This window comes from Leucopleurus acutus (assembly GCF_964270905.1).
Source record: "Leucopleurus acutus genome assembly, chromosome: 11".
In the NCBI taxonomy this organism is placed as follows: Eukaryota; Metazoa; Chordata; class Mammalia; order Artiodactyla; family Delphinidae; genus Leucopleurus; species Leucopleurus acutus.
This window is the reverse complement of record NC_139152.1, coordinates 8,150,677-8,172,061: the sequence shown is the minus strand read 5'-3', so window position 1 is coordinate 8,172,061 and position 21,385 is coordinate 8,150,677. Positions and strand designations below refer to the sequence as shown.

General features: G+C 41.3%; 1 protein-coding gene across 1 annotated transcript in view; it reads right to left on the bottom strand.

Annotated features, from left to right (window-relative positions):
• The window catches only part of A2ML1 (alpha-2-macroglobulin like 1), a gene marked incomplete at both ends in the record, with an annotated part of 48,670 nt that overhangs the window by 17,692 nt on the left and 9,593 nt on the right, over positions 1-21,385 (bottom strand). The window contains 16 exon segments of the mRNA XM_082850960.1: positions 1,064-1,190; positions 1,358-1,586; positions 2,203-2,311; positions 2,947-3,034; positions 4,316-4,507; positions 5,093-5,242; positions 5,702-5,847; positions 6,076-6,136; positions 8,509-8,736; positions 10,280-10,447; positions 11,454-11,563; positions 11,898-12,012; positions 12,491-12,617; positions 13,111-13,195; positions 13,834-13,993; positions 14,714-14,734. Coding sequence (XP_082707086.1) covers positions 1,064-1,190; positions 1,358-1,586; positions 2,203-2,311; positions 2,947-3,034; positions 4,316-4,507; positions 5,093-5,242; positions 5,702-5,847; positions 6,076-6,136; positions 8,509-8,736; positions 10,280-10,447; positions 11,454-11,563; positions 11,898-12,012; positions 12,491-12,617; positions 13,111-13,195; positions 13,834-13,993; positions 14,714-14,734 — 2,116 coding nt within the window.

Below are 21,385 nucleotides of genomic sequence, written 5' to 3'. Positions count from 1 at the left end.
CTTCTTAAACTTAACGGCAAAACTTAACGGCATACAAATCACCTGCGGCTCTCGTCTGTTACAATACAAACTCTATTTCAGTATATCCGGGGTGGGGCCCACATTCTGCGGTAGGTGGCCTCTAAGGGACCCCAGTGATCCCTGCCTCCTGATATTTACACTGTTTTGTAATCCCCTCTCCTTGCCTGTGGGCTGGATTTAGTGATTCGCTTCTAATGGAGAGGATAGGGCAGAAGCAATGAGATATCACGGCTGAGCTTAGGTTATAAAAAAGACTGCAGCTTCTGTCTCAGGTGCACTCTTCCTCTCAAGCCACGAACTCTGGAGGAAGCCAGCTGTCATGTCATGAGGCAGCCCAGTGGGGAGATTCATGTGATGGGAAACTGAAGGAGGCCACTAGCCAACACCTGAGGCCAAGAACTGCAGCCTTCAGTCTAACAGTCCATGAGGATCAAAGGCTTTGGAATGAGCTTGGACGTGGGTTCTCTCCTGGGCAAGTCTTTGGATGAGAACACAGCCCTGGCTGAACTTCATGAGAGACCTTGGGCAAGAGGCACCCAGCTAAACTGCACAAATTACTGACCCACAGAAACTGTGTGATAATAAATGTTTGTTCTTTTAAGCTGCTAAATTTTAGGGTAATTTGTTAAGCAGCAGTAGATAACTAATACACCCAAAGACTGTACTTTGAGTTGCAAGGACTTAATCCAAGAGCAAATGACATCTCATAGGATTATTGTGATGATTAAATGAGTTAATTCATGTGAAACACTTAGGACAGTGCCTGGCCCATAGTAAGTATTTGACTAGTAACATATCTCTTGTCCTGGCGTAAATATTAAAATCTCCCTCTTTCACTCTCAAAATAGTCCAGTGTGGATAATGTTTTGGTCATCTACCAAAGAATATTCGCTTATTTTTTTATAACATAGACTTAGGAGGGAGAAAAACAGAGGCAAACACAAAGAAGAGGAAAGAGAAAACAAAGCAAATACAGTAGAGGAAAGGGTAGAGTTCTCAGTCTCTGTGCTTTCCTTGCCCATCTGCCACTTCCTTCTCTTACCCAGTTTGACAGCTGTGATATTCCAGTGATAGGATTCTGATTCATCAGCACAGAGACAGCTGGAGGCCTGAGAGTCTGTCCCTGGTTCCACCTGGTACTCCTCTGATTTAGCCAGGTTAGTCTGAACCTGAAGGGGATATTTGAGTGATAAAGGGTCGGAGTAAAGGAGACAATACACAGAGGTTTAGGAAAATATGGGCGCAGAGACACCGACATCTCATTTCTTTCTCAGGGAAAATTGGTACGCTTCCAGTTTAGGGACTGACACCTGCTTCTTGCATCCCCAGCTCTTACCCAGATGCACTCCTTCAGATAATTGAAGATGGTGGCAGTCAGACGAAAGGATTCTCCACGAACTACCGAGTAAGGGAGAGTCAGATCAACAAAGAATGGCTTGAAGGCAGTCAGTCCAACAGTGGGTGAAAGACCAAAGCCTCTGGACTGGGAAGTGCAAAAAGTCATGGCCTTCCATGTGGTGATGGTATCAGGAACTGTGACGCGGACAGACTTCTTCCCTGAGTTACTGTGAGAATACAAGAACCCAGGTGAAGCAGACAGCAGGAGAAAGGCAGTTGGGAATTAAGCTACAAATTTGTCTGCAGAAGTGAATATTTCGTTGCTGTTGTGCGTGGGGGAAAAAGCAAAAAGGCAACCGCAATGGTGGCCCACATGAATCTCAGAGTGTGAATCTTCGAGTGAGGATGTACAAGTATGGGAGAAGGGGGGGGTGTCTGAGGATGTGAGGAGGGGAGCATGTGTGGGTGGGCATCTGTGTGCAAACATACCTGTAAGAGAGCCCAGTGCCCTCTGAATTGGTGAGAATATGCCTTCTTAGGGTTTGTCAAAATGAGGTGGTAAGCAGTGCGCAAGAACCAAACTAATATCAAGATGTGCCTTTCCGTTTGTGTGGCCCTGCAGTGAGAATGCCCTGTCTGCACTGTGCAAATGTGAAGATGTGTGAATTTGTTTTGAGTGATTGTATGTACCTGTTTAAGAATCCAGGGAAAGAAACACGTTCTCATATCCCCATTAAACCTTCTTGGCTTGAGACTTAGGTTCATTAGAAATTATCTGAGTCAGTTCTCTGCTGAATCTACACTGTATGTATAATTTTGTTATACCTTTTAGGCATCACTTACCCAACAGGAAACAGATCCCAGAGCCAAGTCTCCGGGAAGTACTGACGAACCTGAGAATCCTCTGGCTGAATTAGTGGTCTCCTGGAAGTTGAATAGAGTTCTGAGGAGACTAAGAACAAGGGAAAAAGCAGAAGACTTATGTCATGTGATAAACTGAGGTGGAGAGAAAACCAGCAAGAAATTCAGAGGGAAGCAGAGAACATCCAGTCTGAGATAAGGACAGCTAGTGAGCCTGCGCTCTAGAGCCCGAGAGCCACGACTACTGAGCCCTCGTGCCACAACTAATGGAGGCCACACGCCTAGAGCCCATGCTCCGCAACAAGAGAAGCCACCTCAACGAAGAGTAGCCCCCGCTCGCCGCAAATAGAGAAAGCCCATGAGCAGCAATGAAGACCCAACACAGCCAAAAATAAAAAGATAAATAAATTAATTAGTTTTAAAAAAAAAGAGAGAGAGATGAGGAGGAAGGACCACTGAGGAACTGACTGGTCGTGAGGCTATCGGGAAATGACAGACATGGACGTCTGGCCAGGGAATGAGTAGATAAGGGCTTCAGGCTTCAAAAGCCCTCCCCAGAGACAGAGAGAGAGTGAGATCCTAGGGAAACTGCCTTCATCTATAACCCACAATCCATTATCATTCTGGCTACTGGCTCAGTGCAAGAATAGGAGGCAAAGAGGGAGTTTTCAGAGTTCCATGATGCTAAATATCTCAGTGAATCTGCAAGCCACAGAGGCAGCTTACGTCTCTTTGCATCCCTGTATTCTGAAATTCGGTAACTGCAGTCTGTCTTCTTGATTTCGGCGTTGGACAGTATTTTCAGGCCCACATCCTGAGAGGCACCAAAGGGACCAGAGAATGAAGAGTTAAGGGGGTCCTCTCCCTTACTACAAGGGCTACTGCCTTGAAATTTCACCCTCAAAGGGTTAAACTAACACATTCTTTGCCTATTAATTGTAAGACCAATACTCAGCCACCAAGATTGGTTCACTTCTAGTCCAGCTAGTGTGAAAGCTTTTCAATTAAACTTATTTCATTGTGTTTATATATATAGAGAGAGATAGATGTATTATGCATATGTATGTACACACATATACATACGTTTTTGCAAAATGATCACCACAACAAGTCTAGTTAACATCCATTACCATATATAATTACAAAAAATTTTTTTCTTGTGATGAGGACTTTTAAGATCTATTCTCTAGCAACTTTCAAATATGCTATACAGTATCACTAACTATAGTCACTATGCTGTACGTTACATTCCCAAGACTTATGCATTTTGTAACTGGAAGTTTGTACCTTTTGACTACCTTCACCCATTTTACCCCCCTCCACCTCCCACCTCTAGCAACTACCAATCTATTCTCTGTATCTATGAGCTTGTTTCGTTGCTGTTGTTGTTGTTGTTGTTAGATCCCACATATAAGTGAGATCATACGATATTTGTCTTTCTCTGTCTGACTTATTTCACTTAGCATAATGCCCTCAAGGTCCATCCAGGTTGTTGCAAATGGCAAGATTTCATTCTGTTTTTGGCTGAATAGTAGTATTCCATTTATTTCATCGTTCAATATGTTTAATACTTCTTCCAAACGTTAGTAAATGTATCCTTATTATTTGATTTGGACTGAATTTTCTAAGGGCAGAGACCATATCAGCTCAATCAATTCAACAAAAATATATTGAGCATTATGAAGGATCAGGCATTATAGAGAATACAAAGATGAACAAGACCCACTTCCTGACCTCGGAGACCTCCTGATCAGATGTGGGCTAAAGCATCCCAAACTTCTGTGGATAAAATAGGTGCAGTAGCTTTCATAAGAGAGACTTCTGGTCTACCTCTCTTCATGTTCCTTCTTGGCTGATCCCATGGAAGTCAATGTTTGGAGACCCCAGAGAGAGGACTAGTGTATAGCCTCAGACAGTAGGTGACTTCTACAAGCATGAGGACCAAGTGAGGCTGCCTTACCCGTCAGGAGTTTCTTTCAAGATTTTGCCCCTGCCAGTGCCCATATGACTCTGCCTGCTTTATTAGATGTGGGCTTTCCTTTCCCCCTCCCACCACAGTTGTTTCTATGAGAACAAAATGGGTAAGAATATTTACCTGGAAAAACTGGAAAAGAGCTATGCTTTGAGGGAACGAAGGCCTCCATAGATAAGTACGCCTGCCCCAACGCTCCTCGGGCAGTACACCAATGCGGGGCTGGGAAAACTCCCATGGGTCAAACCCTGGACAGTCATATTCAGCCACCTGATAGGGGTAGTGACCATACCAGAATGGGAACATACGATAGACCTGAGAAAAGACAGAAAAGGAAATAATTTTTTTTTTCTTAAGAAAATAAAATATTGACATAGTGAAATCAGTTGAGAAACTTCTCTCAGATTCTCATTCTGGTGGCACAGTTTACTGCTCTTGTATTATTTCTCTTCATCATTCCAGAATTTCTTCCATCATAACCCCTTCCTCTAGTTCATCTTTTTTCATAATCTGTCACCCTCATGTCCTATTTCATCTTTCCTGATACTGATCGCTGTGACCGTATTAACCGTGTCCGTCTCATATCATCATTTCTTTCTCTTTTTTTTTTTTCCTTTGGCCGTGACGCATGGCTTGTGGGATCTTAGTTCCCTGACCAGGGATTGAACCTGGGCCCACGGCAGTGAAAGCACAGGGTCCTAACCACTGGACTGCCAGGGAAGTCCCCATATCATCATTTCTACATTCATTTCCACACCAGCTTTGCTACCACCTTGTAGAGATGCAATATTTCCCTGAGACTCTCTTTCCCACTGCCTGGAATCCATCTCTTAATTCTGATGCTGTCAGTCTGTCTTCTCTGTTGACTCCCTCTTGCCACCACGTCAGCAGGCCACTCACAGAGCTGTTGCTCAGCTCACTCTCTGGTCTAAGGAGCAAGACACTCTCATCCACGGCCCGGATCGCACACAGGGACTGGGGAGCTGCCTGCAGCTGCAGGTCCACATCTGCTCCTGGAAGCTGCTGGGAAGGTGAGAAGCCAAGGGAAACCTGGGGAAGAGAAAAGGATAATGTGGGGATCAGGTCAGCCTGGAGAGGAGGAGAAACAGTCATCACCCATATGCCCTAAGTATGGTCCCCAGCTCACTCCCTCATTTTTATACTGATTTTTCTTTGTAAAGTATTGCCCTTTAGAAACAGTGTCTTGTAAAACAATTGGAAAAACTAAGCAGCACGGTAGAATAATGTAGAAAGTTTCAAAGACAGAAAGTAGAAAGAAAGAGAATTTGTGGAATAGCTATATAGAACACGTGACTTCCCAGCATGACCTTTTAAAAGAAGCGGGAGAGCGGGAGAGTTCAACAGACCATGCGAAAGATAGAGAACATGATATCCAGCTTCAATATTAACTCCTTCTTTCCCCACCCCTGCCTTATCTCCAACCCCAGCATACACAGGCTCTCTCTCTATGTCCAGACATTTCCTTCACCCTCTTCAACGCCATTTTACCTGATTGTCAAAGCACATCTCCACTGAGAAGTGAATTTTGTCTGCTATAACACCTCCTCCGGGAAAAATGGCATATATCACCAGGGAAGGATCAGGGGCTAGTCTGGAGTTGAAGGTCAATGAGAGAGAGAAGGAGCTTTTCAGTCCTGAAAGGGAAGAGGGGATATTCAGGAATGGGAGTACACACTCACCTACCAATGACATCCAACCCTGTGTTTGCATTTCTTCCTGAGCCAGCTGCAGGCCTCATGGTGCAGGTCTTCTGTGGTTACTGTTATGGTCTGTTCTCATTGCTCTTACTCTTGCTTCTAGTATAAGAACTATTTCTTGGAAATTTAAAGTTTAAGTATTCCAAGAGGTGCATGAACACTCACCTTTCCTCTCAGACTTCAGGCGTTTCTGCCCCTCCATCTCCAAATTCCCTTTCCCTATTAACTAAGGAAGAGAAAAAGAAGTCATCAACAACACAGAAGTTAGAGGAGTTTAGCCTTGGCCCAATCCCTGCATCTCTCCATAAGGAGAGGCTCCTTTCGTAGTTCTGGACCCCAGGTCAGTACTTCATAGAGCATCCTTCAGCTTGTCAAATGTTGGATGGTACCAAGAGCCCTGATGACTCTTCCTCCAGTTGGAGGTCTGTGACAACCACGGGGTGGGTGGGAGGAGACAAAGGCCACCATTGCCACGGAGCCAGAGAGAATAGATAGCTGACACCATTTCTTGAAGATCTCTAAGCTTTATTCTTTTATAATCTTTGTAACATAAAGTCTACTAAAATCCATCCTTACAACCTTTTATTTAAAACAAATTTTTTTTATTGAAGTGTAGTGGATTTACTATGTCGTGCCAATCTCTGCTGTGCAGCAAAGTGACTCAGTTGTACACATACAGACATTCTTTTTTTATATTCTTTTCCATTATGGTTCATCGCATAGTTCCCTGTGCTCTACAGTAGGACCTTGTTGTTTATCCATTCTAAATGTAATAGTTTGCATCTACCAACCCCAAACTCCCAGTCCATCCCTCTCCCTCCCCCCTCCCCTTGGCAACCACAAGTCTGATCTCTATGTCTGTGAGTCTGTTTCTGTTTCTTACAACCTTTTAAAACTTATCACTCAATTGAAAATTCGGTGGAGGGTAAAGGGGTTGGGGATAAATTAGGAGTTTGGGACTAACATATACACATTACTATATATAAAATAAATAACCAACAAGGACATACTGCATAGCACAGAGAACTATAAATATTTTGCAATAACCTATAAGGGAAAAGAATCTGAAACAGAATTTATATATATATAAATTATATATATATATATATATATATAAATAACTGAATCATGTTGCTGTACACCTGAAACTAACACAACACTGTAAATCAACTATACATCAATAAAAATTTTTTTTAAAAAATTCAGTGGAAATGAGTATACCTTGAAATTGTCTTGAGTCCTTCTGACATTTGACTCTCTGGAGGAGAAATCTCTTTTTAACTCTCCCTTCCTCTTCACTCTCCCTTGAAACTGAATTCACTGAGACGCCTTCTAAGCAGGCAGGCATCTCGGGCTCCAGTCAAGGGCTCTCTGGCCGGTTTCTCAGACTATCTTCCACACCGAGCAGCCCCAACTCCACTTTTCTCCTATAGGCCTCGCCACACTTCTGTCCCGAAGACAGTACATGTATTACCACTCTGCCTTATTATTTCCCACCTACCTCTCCTCATTCTGTTATTTAGGATGATTGTTTTAACTTGATGAAGACACTGGAATGATTCAGGGGGAGAAATTCTCTCAGAAACTTTAAGGAGATGATAAGGGAATAAAGAGACTCTGGACCATCAAACCCAAGGTTCACATGAGTCTAAGTTCCTCACGATCATCAAGATGACCAGTAAAACTGCTTGCCTTTATATTTCTTTCAGTCTACAAGTTGTGACTTTATTTCCCCAGCAGAGCTGCTATCAATGTTAATTTTTTTTTTGCGGTACGCGGGCCTCACATTGTTGTGGCCTCTCCCGTTACGGAGCACAGGCTCTGGACGCGCAGGCTCAGCGGCCATGGCTCACGGGCCTAGTTGCTCCGCGGCATGTGGGATCTTCCAGGACCGGGGCACGAACCCGCGTTCCCTGCATCGGCAGGCGGACTCTCAACCACTGCACCACCAGGGAAGCCCTCGATGTTAATTTTTAACCCTATGTCATCTATTTAAAAATACTGACCAGTGAAACACAGAATGAAATTTATTCTGAGTTGCCATCCCCTCCTCAACCTCCCTCTTACCCATCCACCGGGCTCCCTTTCAGCCCTGGTCAGCAACATTGTCTCATTTATTCCTAGTTTTATTTTCCCACACAATTTCCCTGGACTCCTGTTCAAAATCTCTTTATTCCCCATTTCCCCCCATCTTTTATACCTATATAAACACAGTGGCCACTGGCCACATGTGACTACTGGAGCCCATGCAATGTAACTAGTCCAAACTCCTTTAAGTATAAAATACATACTTTGAGTTTCAAAGATTTGCAATGCAGCTGAAACACAGAATGTAAAATATCTATTAATAATTTTTTATGTTGACTTCATGTGGAAATGATCATATGTTGGATATACTAGGTTAGACAAAATATATTTTAAAAGTTAGTTTCCTCTGTTCTTTTAATTTTTTTAATGTGGCTTCTAAAAATTTAGAAATTATCTACGTGGCTTGCATTATATCTCTATCCAGACTGTCTGTTCACCCCGTCTAGCTCACTGTCTTCATTCCCTTTCCTTCCCAACACACTCTCACCCATCCCCATTTCCCAGTCTCACATAGTAGGAGAAGATGACTTCCTGGTCAGGTTCTGCATCAGCTGGATCGATGTAATACTCCACCAGCACTTCCTGGGGCCGGCCACATTCCAAGATGCCATTTGGCCGGTGGAGGGCAAGGAAGCTGCGAGTTGTGCTGTAGAAGGGGTCCAGGTACAGGTAGGCATTGTGGTAGTAAGGAGGCATTTCTTCTGAATCATATGCCATTTCTTCCAATTCGAACATGCCCTGAGAAAGAGAGAGAGAGAAAAAAAGGCCTTAAAATTCATGTACCCCAACCGTATTGACCCCATGGACTTGTTATGATTCTCAAATCTGTACTGCCTAAGAGTGGCATGTAGGTATTTCACTAGAGGTTCAACCAAGAATATTTGAGGAGTCCATAATAGTGGTTATATGCAGCAGCATGTTGGTACAAAGGGGAGTAAAATAAGGGCTGAATTATAGTTGTCAGGAAGCAGGAAATTGTGGGTGATATACCTTCACAGACTGAAGCAGGGAAGAGATAACGGTGACTAAGAAATTAAAGGATATATCTCAGAGGTAAGAAAACTAGGTATAGAGGATAATAATCATTTCTAAGTGGAGTGATTGAATGATGCCTAGAGTACAGAAATACATAAATTAGCCACAGCAGAAATAATATGTATTTGCTTGAGTAGTGTAGCTGGATGATTGCATTAAAGGCCTCAATTCTTCATCCCTCCCCATAGCAACATCCTTTTTTATAGTTTTTTTTTCTTAATTTTATTTATTTTATTTGGTTGCACCAGGTCTTAGCTGGGACAAGCAGGCTCCTTAGTTGCGGCTTGCCGGATCCTTTAGTTGAAGCACACGTTCTCCTTAGTTGCGGCCGGCGGGCTCCTTAGTTGTGGCATTCGAACTCTTAGTTGAAGCATGCATGTGGGATCTAGTTCCACGACCAGGGATCGAACCCAGGCTTCCTGCATTGGGAGCACAGAGTCTGAACCGCTGCACCACCAGGGAAGTCCACTTTACCAAGTGTGCCCTTTTAGTCTAACTGTGGACCTACCATGTGACTTGTTCTTGGGAATGGGTGTTAGCATACGCAAGATAAGTAGAGCCTTAGAAAAGCCCTTGAACGTCTGCTTTGCTCTTGCATGTCTGCTTTCGCTCTTGCATCGCTTCACTGCCATGGGAATATACCTGGGCTAGCTCGGTGGATTGTGAGACGTGTGGAGCACCAGCCTACAGTCAGCTGACCCACAGACAAGGAAGTCCACCAAGATCGGTAGAGCTGCCCTTCTGTCTAACCAGCTACAGGAGCAATAAACACTTCCTGTTGTGTACACTAAAGTTCTGTAGTTGTCTGCTAAGCAGTAGTGTGTGGCAACTGATAACTGATACAAGTAACCTTCCCTATAAGTTATGCAAAACCTAGAATTCTCTTCTTTGTTATTTTAATGAGCAACAGAAAGAGGGAAAAGGGGAATAGGAGGAAGAAGATGACTCTGAACCACTTTTTCCTCCCTAATCTGATTTCAAATAAAGGATCAGATAGAGATGGAGTTAAGTTATAAAATGAATTAGTAGAAATAGCAATTTTTATCTGAAGGTCATTTATTTGATTGTTATTAAAAATGGGATCTAAGAAAAACTTTTTGTCAGCTGAAGGGCAGGACCGGTGAATAGGGGAGATGGAATTCCCCAGGGGTGGTGGGTGGTGGTGTAGTGGGGGGAAAAGGAAAATTTTGACGTTTTCCTTCAGGGAGGCCTTCCTTCCTGGAAAGCTGGACCTCCCAGTGCTTACCTCCAGAGAAATGCCTTTCCCGTCCCAATTAGCCGTGTCCAGCTCGAAGGCAGCAAGACCTTCATCGTCAGTCGTTAGGGTCTGCTTCATGGTTCCTTTTTCGCCACGAATCATCAGAAACACTGTATGACGCTTGAGGGGGGAGTCATCATGGCCCCTAACTCTTATCTGAGGGGTGAAGGTCATTAGGGCATTAGAGTCAGGTTTAGTATAAGTTTGAAACTGTAAGAATACATTTCAGGAAAGAGTCCAGAGAAAGGTAAATGTGGAAAGTAGGGGTTGGAAAGTAGGATCTATGAGGAATTGAAAAACGCACAGAAGTAGCTTGGCAGGGAGCAGAAGTAGATTTGCCACATGGGTTATGAAGCGTCAGGGCCCTTCATTTGCATACACCCCTGCCAAGCCTCTGTACATTTTTTTTGCTTTCATTTTCCTACAGAGCGACCCCTTCCACTCCTAAATTGTATAATCCTTAGGCTTTAAGAAAGTCTGGATCTACTCTTGGTCTAGAGAAAAGATGACTAAGGAATAAATGGATCTAAATATGTACAACATTCTTGTGTTCAGCAGTTGTTTGGGAAGTGAAGAAAGCTAAGCTGGAGAGAGGGGTAGATTGCTAGGAATCAGCAAGAAAACACTACCAATTTTTAAATCTCCAAAAACAATGCTTCAGGAGCTATGAATGGCTCTCTGTCACAGGAAGCTTGATATTAACCTTGCCTAGATGCAGAAGCTCAGACTAGATGGTCTCTCCAGATAACTTGCAGCTCTAAAATTCAAAGATTTAAACATGAGAATGTGAACCCCTGGCATGAGGAAGGGCACTGAAGTCACATTAATATTCAAGGCACGTGTCATACGAGATTAAGGACACACAGTGCAAGGAGTTAAGCACATACTCTGAGGCAGGCTGCCTGGCTTTGATCATAGTTAACACTTACGAGCTTATGACCTTGGGAAAATCATTTAACCTCTCTGTGCCTCAGCCTCCTTATTTGTAAAGTGGGGCCAATAACAGTGCCTAACTCGGAATTGTTGTAAAGATTAAACAAGTGAATACACATAAAGTACTTCAAACAATGCTAAGTTAGCTATTATCATATGTGTACCGGAAGGAGGTGACAGTGGATGGTTAAGCATTTTTTTGTCTGTGCAGAGACAAGTTTTAACATACCTTTCCACTGAAGGGGAAATTAGGGTAATAATAATAATTGGTGTCTTCAAAGGTCATTGAGCCCCTTCGTGAAGAAACGTCGATATACCGAGTGGTATTGGCCTCCACTCCTGCAGAGGGAAACCAGATGTATGATGATCTAAAAACCTGATATCCTCACCTTCATGTTTAACATAAAATCCCTGAAAGGATGGTGCCACTGGAAGTAGGAAGCTGAATATATTTCTGGCCAAAGATCCAAACCAACTCCTCCTCCTCAAACTTTTGGAGAAACAGGGAGTGGATGGCAGAGGGAATCTGGCATTTCCCTTTGACTGTGAACTAGGAACAGAGTCCCTTCCAAACAGCGATGAGGGTGGGTCTTGACTCCTCTGAGTAGGTCTGGCTCTGGGACAGCTCTTTTCCCTTCTCTTTTCTTAATGAACCAAGGAGCATCTCACTTACCTGTCCCTTCTTCCACCATAGTAGCCACGATACTGATGTCCCATCCGTAAGAATGATCAGTGAAGTTGAAGGTAGACATGGCCACAGAAGCTGAGAGGCATCCTGCTTTGTCAGTCTAATGACACAAGCAGAGAGAGAGAGAGGGAGAGAGAGGATGAATAACCTAATCTTTACTTCCATTTCATGATGTCCTGTAGAAGAAAGTAAGTTCTCATCTCTATACTTTCATTTCTCCAATTTTAAGATAGAAACCCCATCCCATAACATGAAGTACATACCCACACATATATAATTATAAAGCAACTTGGAAGTTCCAAGATATGAGGAGAAAAGAACCCACTTCAGGACAGGAAAATTTTATCTCCCAAGGGTTTAGGTTAATTTCTTGATTCCAAGGCAGATTCTAAAAGGCTTTATCTTTCGTGGGGATAAAAAAGACTGCCTTGTTCTTTGGAACTGGGATAATAACCACGTGAAATGCTTTCTACTTTGGGTTTTTGTTTGTTTGTTTTTAACCACTTTTCTATATTGGTGCTTACTTACTCTTTAGGACATAGGAACTAAGGTTCCTTTTCCACATCCCATTTACTCACCTTTCCAGAGATATTCTTGCATCTGTCAGACGGGAATTCCCCTTCTGACCTTGGAGACCGGTAAATATATGCCTTTTGACACACTGATACATGCACTATCCCAGGCACGGGCTTTCCATAGGTGTACCTAACCCAGAAAAGCATGAGAGTCAGAGTTGGGCAATTCTACTTACGATCCAACCCTCCTCCTCCAAACACCACTTTTCCTTCTCTCTCACATTCCCACCTCTGGAAGTACTCTGACAGTTCTAGCCTTCTCCAGCTCTCATTCACATCCCTGCTTTGCTCAAAGCCTTAGAGTATTGCCATTTCACAATAAATACCATCCAAAGGACAACAAGAGTGTCTTTCTTTTTCCTTACTCCTATTTCCCCATGGGATTCAATATTGTGCTCTGTACAAAGGAGACACTAAATCAATAATGCTGGCTGAGACAGCAGTGGAAAGTAAGGACAGAAGCACAATTAGAACATGTGTTCTTGCAGAACTCTTGACTCTGGACTACATAAAGCATCCCAAGGTTTAGCTGCTACCTCCACAATCCCTCTTTCCATAACACTCCCTCACAACATCTCTCAATACAGCTTTAATCCTCACTGGATCCAGAGCTTTATTCTTACCTACAGCAAATTTTCACCAAGAAAGAATCGTCGACCATTGATAACTGTTTGGGTTCCACCACTTCCAACTTAAACTTAGGCAGCACTGGAGAGAGATGGAAAACGAAGAGGAAGAAGGTTTTACCATACAGGTAGTGGTCAAAAAGAGGTAGTTTAAAGTAGAGGGGTATAAAGCAGTGATAATTAATTAGCTAATTAAATTAACAGGGCATTATTAAGGTAAAATGCTCCTGAAGTTATCAGCCGGTTTAGCACTAAAAGGAATAAATAATCCCTCTGGGTTTTTTTTTGTTGTTGTTTTTAGATAAGAAGTGGATTTATTTAGAGAGAAACACACTCCACAGATAGAGTGTGGGCCATTTCAGAAGGCGAGAGGCCCAAGAATATGGGGCAGTTAGTTTTTATGGGCTGGGTAATTTCAAAGGCTAATGAGCGGGAGGATTATTCCAACTATTTTGGGGACGGGGCAGAGATTTCCAGTAATTGGGCCACTGTCCACTTTTTGATCTTTGATGGTCAGCCTGGGAACTGTCATGGCTCTGGTGGGTGTGCCACTTAGCTTATGCTAATGTGTTACGATGAGCGTATAATGAGGCTCAAGGTCCACTGGAAGTCAAATCTTCCACCATCTTGGACCTAGTTCCTAATAGATTTTACTTAACCTTTGCTGATTTTGACACAAGATTATGTCCAACACTTTGACCTACTAATTCTCCCACCTACCATATTCTTCCACACTGAAGGTGCCAAAGGTCTTGCCCTCTGCCACAGCCACACTGTAGGTGCCCAGCGTCGCCTCTGGTGCCAGTTGGAAGGACAGGTCTACAATGCCTTCCCTGGGCACCACGTTCAGCCACTGTGCAATCCTATTGTCGTTTGGATCCTGTGTCCATTAAAAAGAAATCCCATGACGTGCCTGCCTCTTTGATTCCCACCCTGCACTGCAGAAAGCAGGTAAAGAAGCAAAAAGAACCTAAAGAATCCCACCCATCGCTCGTGACCCCCATGGTCTGTGTCCAGGAAGAAAAGGGCCCTTGTGGATACAAACAATCAGACTGAGTCCTTTAAAATGTTATCATGTTTCAGAAAGTGGGCTTTAGGATGCCCTTTACAAAGAGTGATTATTCTTGGTCCCTTAAGCGGGGCAATGCTGAGGGGACTGATTGTAAGATACCTGAATGATAGGTAATTTGACAGAAAAATGGAGGAGAAGCTGTGAGGAATTTTGCCTTCTTAATACTTCTCACAGGTATTCTTGTCATGTTCAATGGTTGAGTGTCTGTGATAATAGCCAACCCAAAGACTAAGAGTACAGAACAAACCCTCGTTGGACTGATACAGTACAGAGAAGGTACAGGCATCAGAGTAGGAAGGTTCATCACTATAGAGGTTGGTGTCCTTATTTACAGAGGTTTAACACTGAGAGGGGCAGGGTGGGCAGAGGCAAGAGAACAGGCACAGCTTAGGCGGGACTGCAGGTACTTTGTGCTGGTGCAGAGTCTCAGGCTCTGGGCCAAGATCCCAGAGTCGTTGCTGACTTCAAGCTTTAGCACCAACCACCTTCTCCACAACTGACAGAAAAGAAAAAGAAACTTCTACTTACTTGCAGTTCCACAATGGAGTACTGAAAAGGAAAACCAGATAATATGGGTTAAAGAAGAACCATCAATAAGGGTAGGCTTGCTGAAAGCAAAAAGTTCACGAAGGCCTCTCTCTTTCTCTGTTGCCCACTCCTTCCTTTCTAAATGTCTCTTTTGTGCCCTGGTAAGAGTAACAGTGGGGCAAAGGCTTACTGGCTGCCGGAGGAGAGAGAAGAGCTTTCCTAAAGGGATTGCCAGTCTCCAAAAAATTTGAAGAAATGGAACTTCAGACCCTCAGCATCCGTCAGTGCTCTGTGACTGAGCTCTTTGCCCTAAGAGAAAATATTAGTATCTGGGGGCTCCACCGTGTTTAAACCTCTTCTTGGTAGCTGACGTTCTCCTGGCCTCCTCCTCCACTTTCTGAATGCCAGTGGGCAGGAACCTTTCAAGCATTGCAAAATAACTTCTTAAAAAAAAAAAATGTTTAAAAGAGCTCCATCAAAGGGTCATGTACCATTTCCTCAAGCAAATGGATATTAAAACCACTAAGTTTAATTGGAGAATGAGTCATTGTGCTAGTTGTCAAAGTGTCACCCCAAAATTACTTGCTAATTTCAAAAAAAGGACACACCATATCGTTGGAGAAATTAGGCTGTCATCACCTTAACTAAGTAATCAAACTCACCATCACTAATAATGGGACAACCTGACATTATGTGCCTCCAGAGATGTATTTGAGGTTCACAGCATTACCTATTTTTCTTTCACCAAATATTTTTTACCGAAAGTTTAGCTTAAACCTAATTAAGACTTCAGAGCTACTTCCAGAAGATAAAGGAACAAGTTATATTACACAGTAAGGAAATAATCAGGCAAATCAAGAATATCAAATATTCCATAAGACAACTAGGCTTCCTCAAAAGTCAATATCATATTCCAGAATGTGGACATTCTATAAGTCATCTAGCCTGATCTCTCTCTCACCCTCTCTCTCTCTCAAAAAAAAAAAAATCAATCTAATAAGAAAATCAGGGGGATTTGTTAAGATTAAGAGAAATTTTTGAAATGTAACAATCAAATGTAATGCATGAATTTGATCAGATCATAGTTTGGGGAAAAAAACTCAGTTATTTGGAAAAATTAGAACTGAACATTAAATGATATTAAATAATTATTGTTAATTTTCTAAGGTGTTATAATAATATGATGATTATTTAAGATACACTTTTAAAAGATGCAGGCACCTAAATAAATAAAGCAAATATTAACAGCTATAAAGGGAGGAATTGACAGTAACACAATAATAGTAGGGGACTTTAACACCCCATGTACATCAATGGACAGGTCATCCGGAAAGAAACTCAGTAGGGAAACAGTGGCTTTAAATGACTTATTAGACCAAATGAACATATATATGTTCATATATATATGAACATATAGAGAGATATATTTATATATATATAATATAATATAGAACATTCTATCCAAAAGCAGCCAAATGCACATTCTTTTCAAGTGTACATTGAACATTATAGCATGATAGACACATGACAGGCCACAAAAAGAATCTCAATAAATTTAAGAAAACTGAAATCATGTCAAGTATCTTTTTCAACCATGACACTATGAAACTAAAAATCAACTACAAGATAAAAACAGCAAAAAACATAAACCCATGGAGGCTAACCAACATGTTATTAGACAACCAATGGATCACTGAAAAAAATCAAAAAGTAAAATACTTGGAGACAACAAAAACAAAAACACAATGATACAAAATCTATGGGGTGCAGCAAAAGCAATTCTAAGAGGGAAGTTTATAGTAATACAAGCCTACCTCAGGAAATAAGAAAAATCTCAAAAAACCCCCACAACCTAACCTTATATCTAAAGGAACTAGAAAAGAAGAACAAACAGAACCCAAAGTTAGTGGAAGGAAATTATAAAGATCAGAGCAGAAATAAATGAAATAGAGGCAAAAAAAAAAAAAAAAAAAGAAAAGATCAATGAAACTAAGAGCTGATTCCTCAAAAAAGATAAACAAATTGATAAGCCTTTAGCCAGACTCATCAAGAAAAAAAAGAGAGGGCCCAAATTAATAAAACCAAAAATGAAAAAGGAGAAGTGACAATCAACACCTCAGAAATACAAAGGTTTGTAAGAGATTACCATGAATAATCACCCATCAATAAAATGGACAACCTAGAAGAAATGGACAAATTTCTAGAAATGTACACTCTCCCAAGACTAAACTGGAAGAAACAGAAAATATGAACAGACCAATTATCATTAATAAAATTGAATCAGTAATTTTTTAAAAACTCCCAATACACAGAAGTCCAGGACCAGATGGCTTCATAGATGACTTCTATCAAACGTTTAGAGAAGAGTTCTCAAACTATTCCAAAAAATTGCAGAGGAAGGAATGCTTTACAACTTATTCTATGAGGTCAGCATCACCCTGATACCAAAACCAGACAAAGATATCACAAAAAAAGAAAATTAAAGGCCAATATCACTGATGAACATGGATGCAAAAATCTTCAATAAAATGTTAGCAAACCAAATCCAACAGTACATTAAAAGGATCATACAACATGATCAAGTGGAATTTATCCTAAGGATGCAAGGGTGGTTCAATACCCACAAATCAATCAATGTGAAACACCAAACAAATTGAAGAATAAAAATCATGTGACCATCTCAACAGATACATAAAAAGCTTTTGACAAGATTAAACATCCATTTATAATTTAAAAAAAAAACTCTCAACAAAGTGGGTATACAGGGAACATACCTCAACATAATAAAGGCCATATATGACAAGCCCACAGCTAACATCATACTCAACAGTGAAAAGCTGAAAGCACTTCCTCTAAGATCAGGAGCAAGACATTGATTCCCAAAGAAGTAAAACTGTCATTGTTTATAGACAGCCTGATACTATACATAGAAAATCCTAAAGATGCCACCAAAAAAATAACTAAAACTCACCAATAAATTTGGTGAGGTTACAGATACAAAATTAATATACAGAAATCTGTTTCATTTCTACACACTATCAGAAAGAGAAATTAAGAAAATGATCCCAATTACAATCACATCAAAAAGAATAAAATACCTAGGAGTAAATCTGAGGAAGTAAAAGACCAGTACTCAGAAAACTATAAGACACTGATGAAAGAAATTGAAGATGATACAAACAATGGAAAGATATAACATGTTCATGGATTGGAAGAGTTAATATTGTTAAAATGACCATACTATCCAAGGCAATCTACAGACTCAATGCAATCCCTATCAAAATACCAATGGCATTTTTCACAGAACTAGAATAAATAATTCTAAACTTTGTATGGAAACACAATAGAGGCCAAATAGCCAAAACAATCTTGAGAAAGAAGAACAAAGCTGCAGTCATTATGCTCCCTGATTTCAAACTATACTACAAACCTATAGTAATCAAAATGGTATGGTACTGGCACAAAACCAGATACATAGATCAATGGAATAGAATAGAGAGCCCAGAAATGAGCCCACACATATATGGGCAATTAATCTACAACAAAGGAGGTAAGAATATATAATGGGGAAAAGACATCCTCTTCAAGAAATGGCACTGGGAAAGCTGGACACCTACATGCAAAAGAATCAAAGTGGTCTACTCTCTCACACCATACACAAAAATAAATTCAAAATGGATTAAAGACTTAAATGTTAAACCTGAAACCATAAAAATTTTAGAAGAAAACATAGGCAGTAAACTCTTTGACATTGGTCTTAGTAATTATTTTTTGGATATGTCTCCTCAGGTAGGGGAAGAAAAAGCAAAAAATGTTTAATGGCACTACATCAAACTAAAAAGCTTTTTCACAGTGAAGGAAACTATCAACAAAATGAAAAGGCTGCCTACTGAATGGGAGAAGATATTTACAAATGATATATCTGATAAAGGGATAATATCCAAAATATACAAAGATTTCATACAACTCAACATCAAAAAAAGCAACCTAATAAAAAAAAAAGGCAGGACTTCACTGGTGGCGCAGTGGTTAAGAATCCACCTGCCAATGCAGGGGACACGGATTCAAGCCCTGGTCCGGGAAGATCCAACATGCCACAGATCAACTAAGCCCATGTGCCACAACTACTGAGCCTGTGCTCTAGAGCCTGCAAGCCACAACTACTGAGTCCACGCACTGCAACTACTGAAGCCTGCATGCCTAGAGCCCGTGCTCCACAACAAGAGAAGCCACCGCAATGAGAAGCCCATGCAGTGCAACAAAGAGTAGCCCATTCGCCACAACTAGAGAAAGCCCACGCAGCAATGAAGACCCAATGCAACCAAAAAATTTTAAAAAGAAGATGTAATATATATATATATATATATAATGGAATATTACTCAGCCATAAAAAAAATGAAATCTTGCCATTTGCAACAACATGGATGGACCTAGAGGGCATTATGCTAAGTGAAATAAGCCAGACAGAGAAAGACAAATACTGTATGATTTCACATATATGTGAAATCTAAAAAACAAAACAAATGAACAAGCATAACAAAACAGAAACAGAGTCATAGATACAGAGAACAAACTGGTGGTTGTCAGAGGGGTGTGGGGTGCAGAAAGGAAAGAAATAGTTGAGGGTGATTAAGAGGTGCAAATTTCCAGCTGCAAAATAAATGAGTCATGGGTATGAAATGTACAGTGTGGGGAGTATAGTCCAAATCTATGTAATATTTTTGTAGGGTGACAGATGACAACTGGACTTATGGAGATCAGTTTGAAATGTTTAGCAATATCAAATCATTATGTGATGTAACAGGTACTAACATAGTGTTGTAGGTCAATTATACTTAAAAAACAAACAAACTCATAGAAAAAGATCAGATTTGGGAATTCCCTGCGGTACATGATTAGGACTTGGCGCTTTCACTGCCGAAGGCCCAGGTTCAATCCTTGGTCAGGGAACTAAGATCCTGCAAGCCATGCGGCCTGGCAAAGAAAAAGATCAGATTTTTTGCTACCAAGTCAGGGGATGGGGGGATGGGGAATTGGATGAAGACGGTCAAAAGGTACAAACTCCCGGGCTTCCCTGGTGGCGCAGTGGTTGAGAGTCCGCCTGCCGATGCAGGGGACACGGGTTCGTGTCCCGGTCCAGGACTATCCCACATGCCGCGGAGCGGCTGGGCCTGTGAGCCATGGCCGCTGAGCCTGCGCGTCCGGAGCCTGTGCTCCGCAACGGGAGAAGCCACAACAGTGAGAGGCCCGCGTACCACAAAAAAAAAAAAAAAAAAAAAAAAAAAAGGTACAAACTTCCAGTTACAGGAAACATAAGTACTAGGGATATAATATATAACCTGATAAATATAATTCACACTGCTGCATGTTATATATAGAAGTTGCTAAGAGATTAAATCCTAAGAGTTCTCATCACAAGGAAAATTTTTTCTACTTCCTTAATTTTGTATCTATATGAGATGATAGATGTTCACTAACCTTATTGTGATACAGTACTGTATCATACAGTACTGTATGCCAATTATATCTCAATAAAACTGGAAAGTAAAAAACAGTTATCTCAGGTAATAGCTCTCTTTCTGGCCCAATCCCACACATACACACACCCCAACCCCCATCTACATTCTTTTAGGCATTTAAGAAAGAAGTAAAAGTTTCTCCTGACTCTCTGGGACCTTGATTGCCTTCAGCTCAAAATAATCCACATGCCAAAGTGGCACATTTAGGGTGGCAGTTAAGGGGTGGGGAGAATATTCTGCCCTCCTTCCTTAAGGGAAGAATAGGACATGTACAAACCGGGCTCTTTATACAATAAGGAGGCAAGTATCACTGAGATTACTGTGGACTGCTATAAATTCTACAAAAAAACACAACAAACAAAAGAAACCAGTTCCTCAGATAGCAAAGTACTTTTCTCACACAGGGAGTCAAGAAGCAGATTTGGACACCAGTCAGGCAGAAGCAGTCTCTGGAAGGAAACAAGTGTTCAACTAGGAAGATAGCATTTGCACTGGAAGCTGCCTGAGGTTTCTGAATAAATGGGTGTAGCAACCAAGTTAGATAGAATCAGTTAGTATCATGTATGCTTCAGTTGCTTGAGGATAAAATCCTGAGCTTTGTAAACTCACAATTTTTGTCACTCTGTTACCGAGTAAAAAAATGTTTAGTTAATTTCAGTGTTTCATTTGGAGTTTCAAATTCAGTGTTTCAAATTTTCAGTATTTCAAGTTGGAACTTGGAGCAGGGGCTGACTAAAGAAATGGTGTGAGGAGGAAGGAGTAATTTGACAACAGAAATAGAGCATAGCTATGGAAATCAGAGCACCCCTCAGCAATTCGGCTCAATTTGAGCATAGGAAAGATAATGTAAGAGGGGTAGCTAATGAGATCAACCTCCAGGGGGCAGTAGAGTCTAAAATAACTGGCTGTGGCTACACTTTAACCCTTGCATACCCTCTTTTCAGCTCTGGAATCAACACTCTGTTTAAGAAGTAAGTACTTAATATTACACCCAACTGATGAAGAATACAGCTGATACGAAGAAGAAACTGAAAAGAATTCTAAATCGGGAAAGAAAGTAGTGGTTGGAGGAGGCTACCAATTAATAATAAGCTTATAGCTTCCCTGTGCACTGGGAAAGGAAACAGCAGTTCTGAAAACATGGAGATGGAAA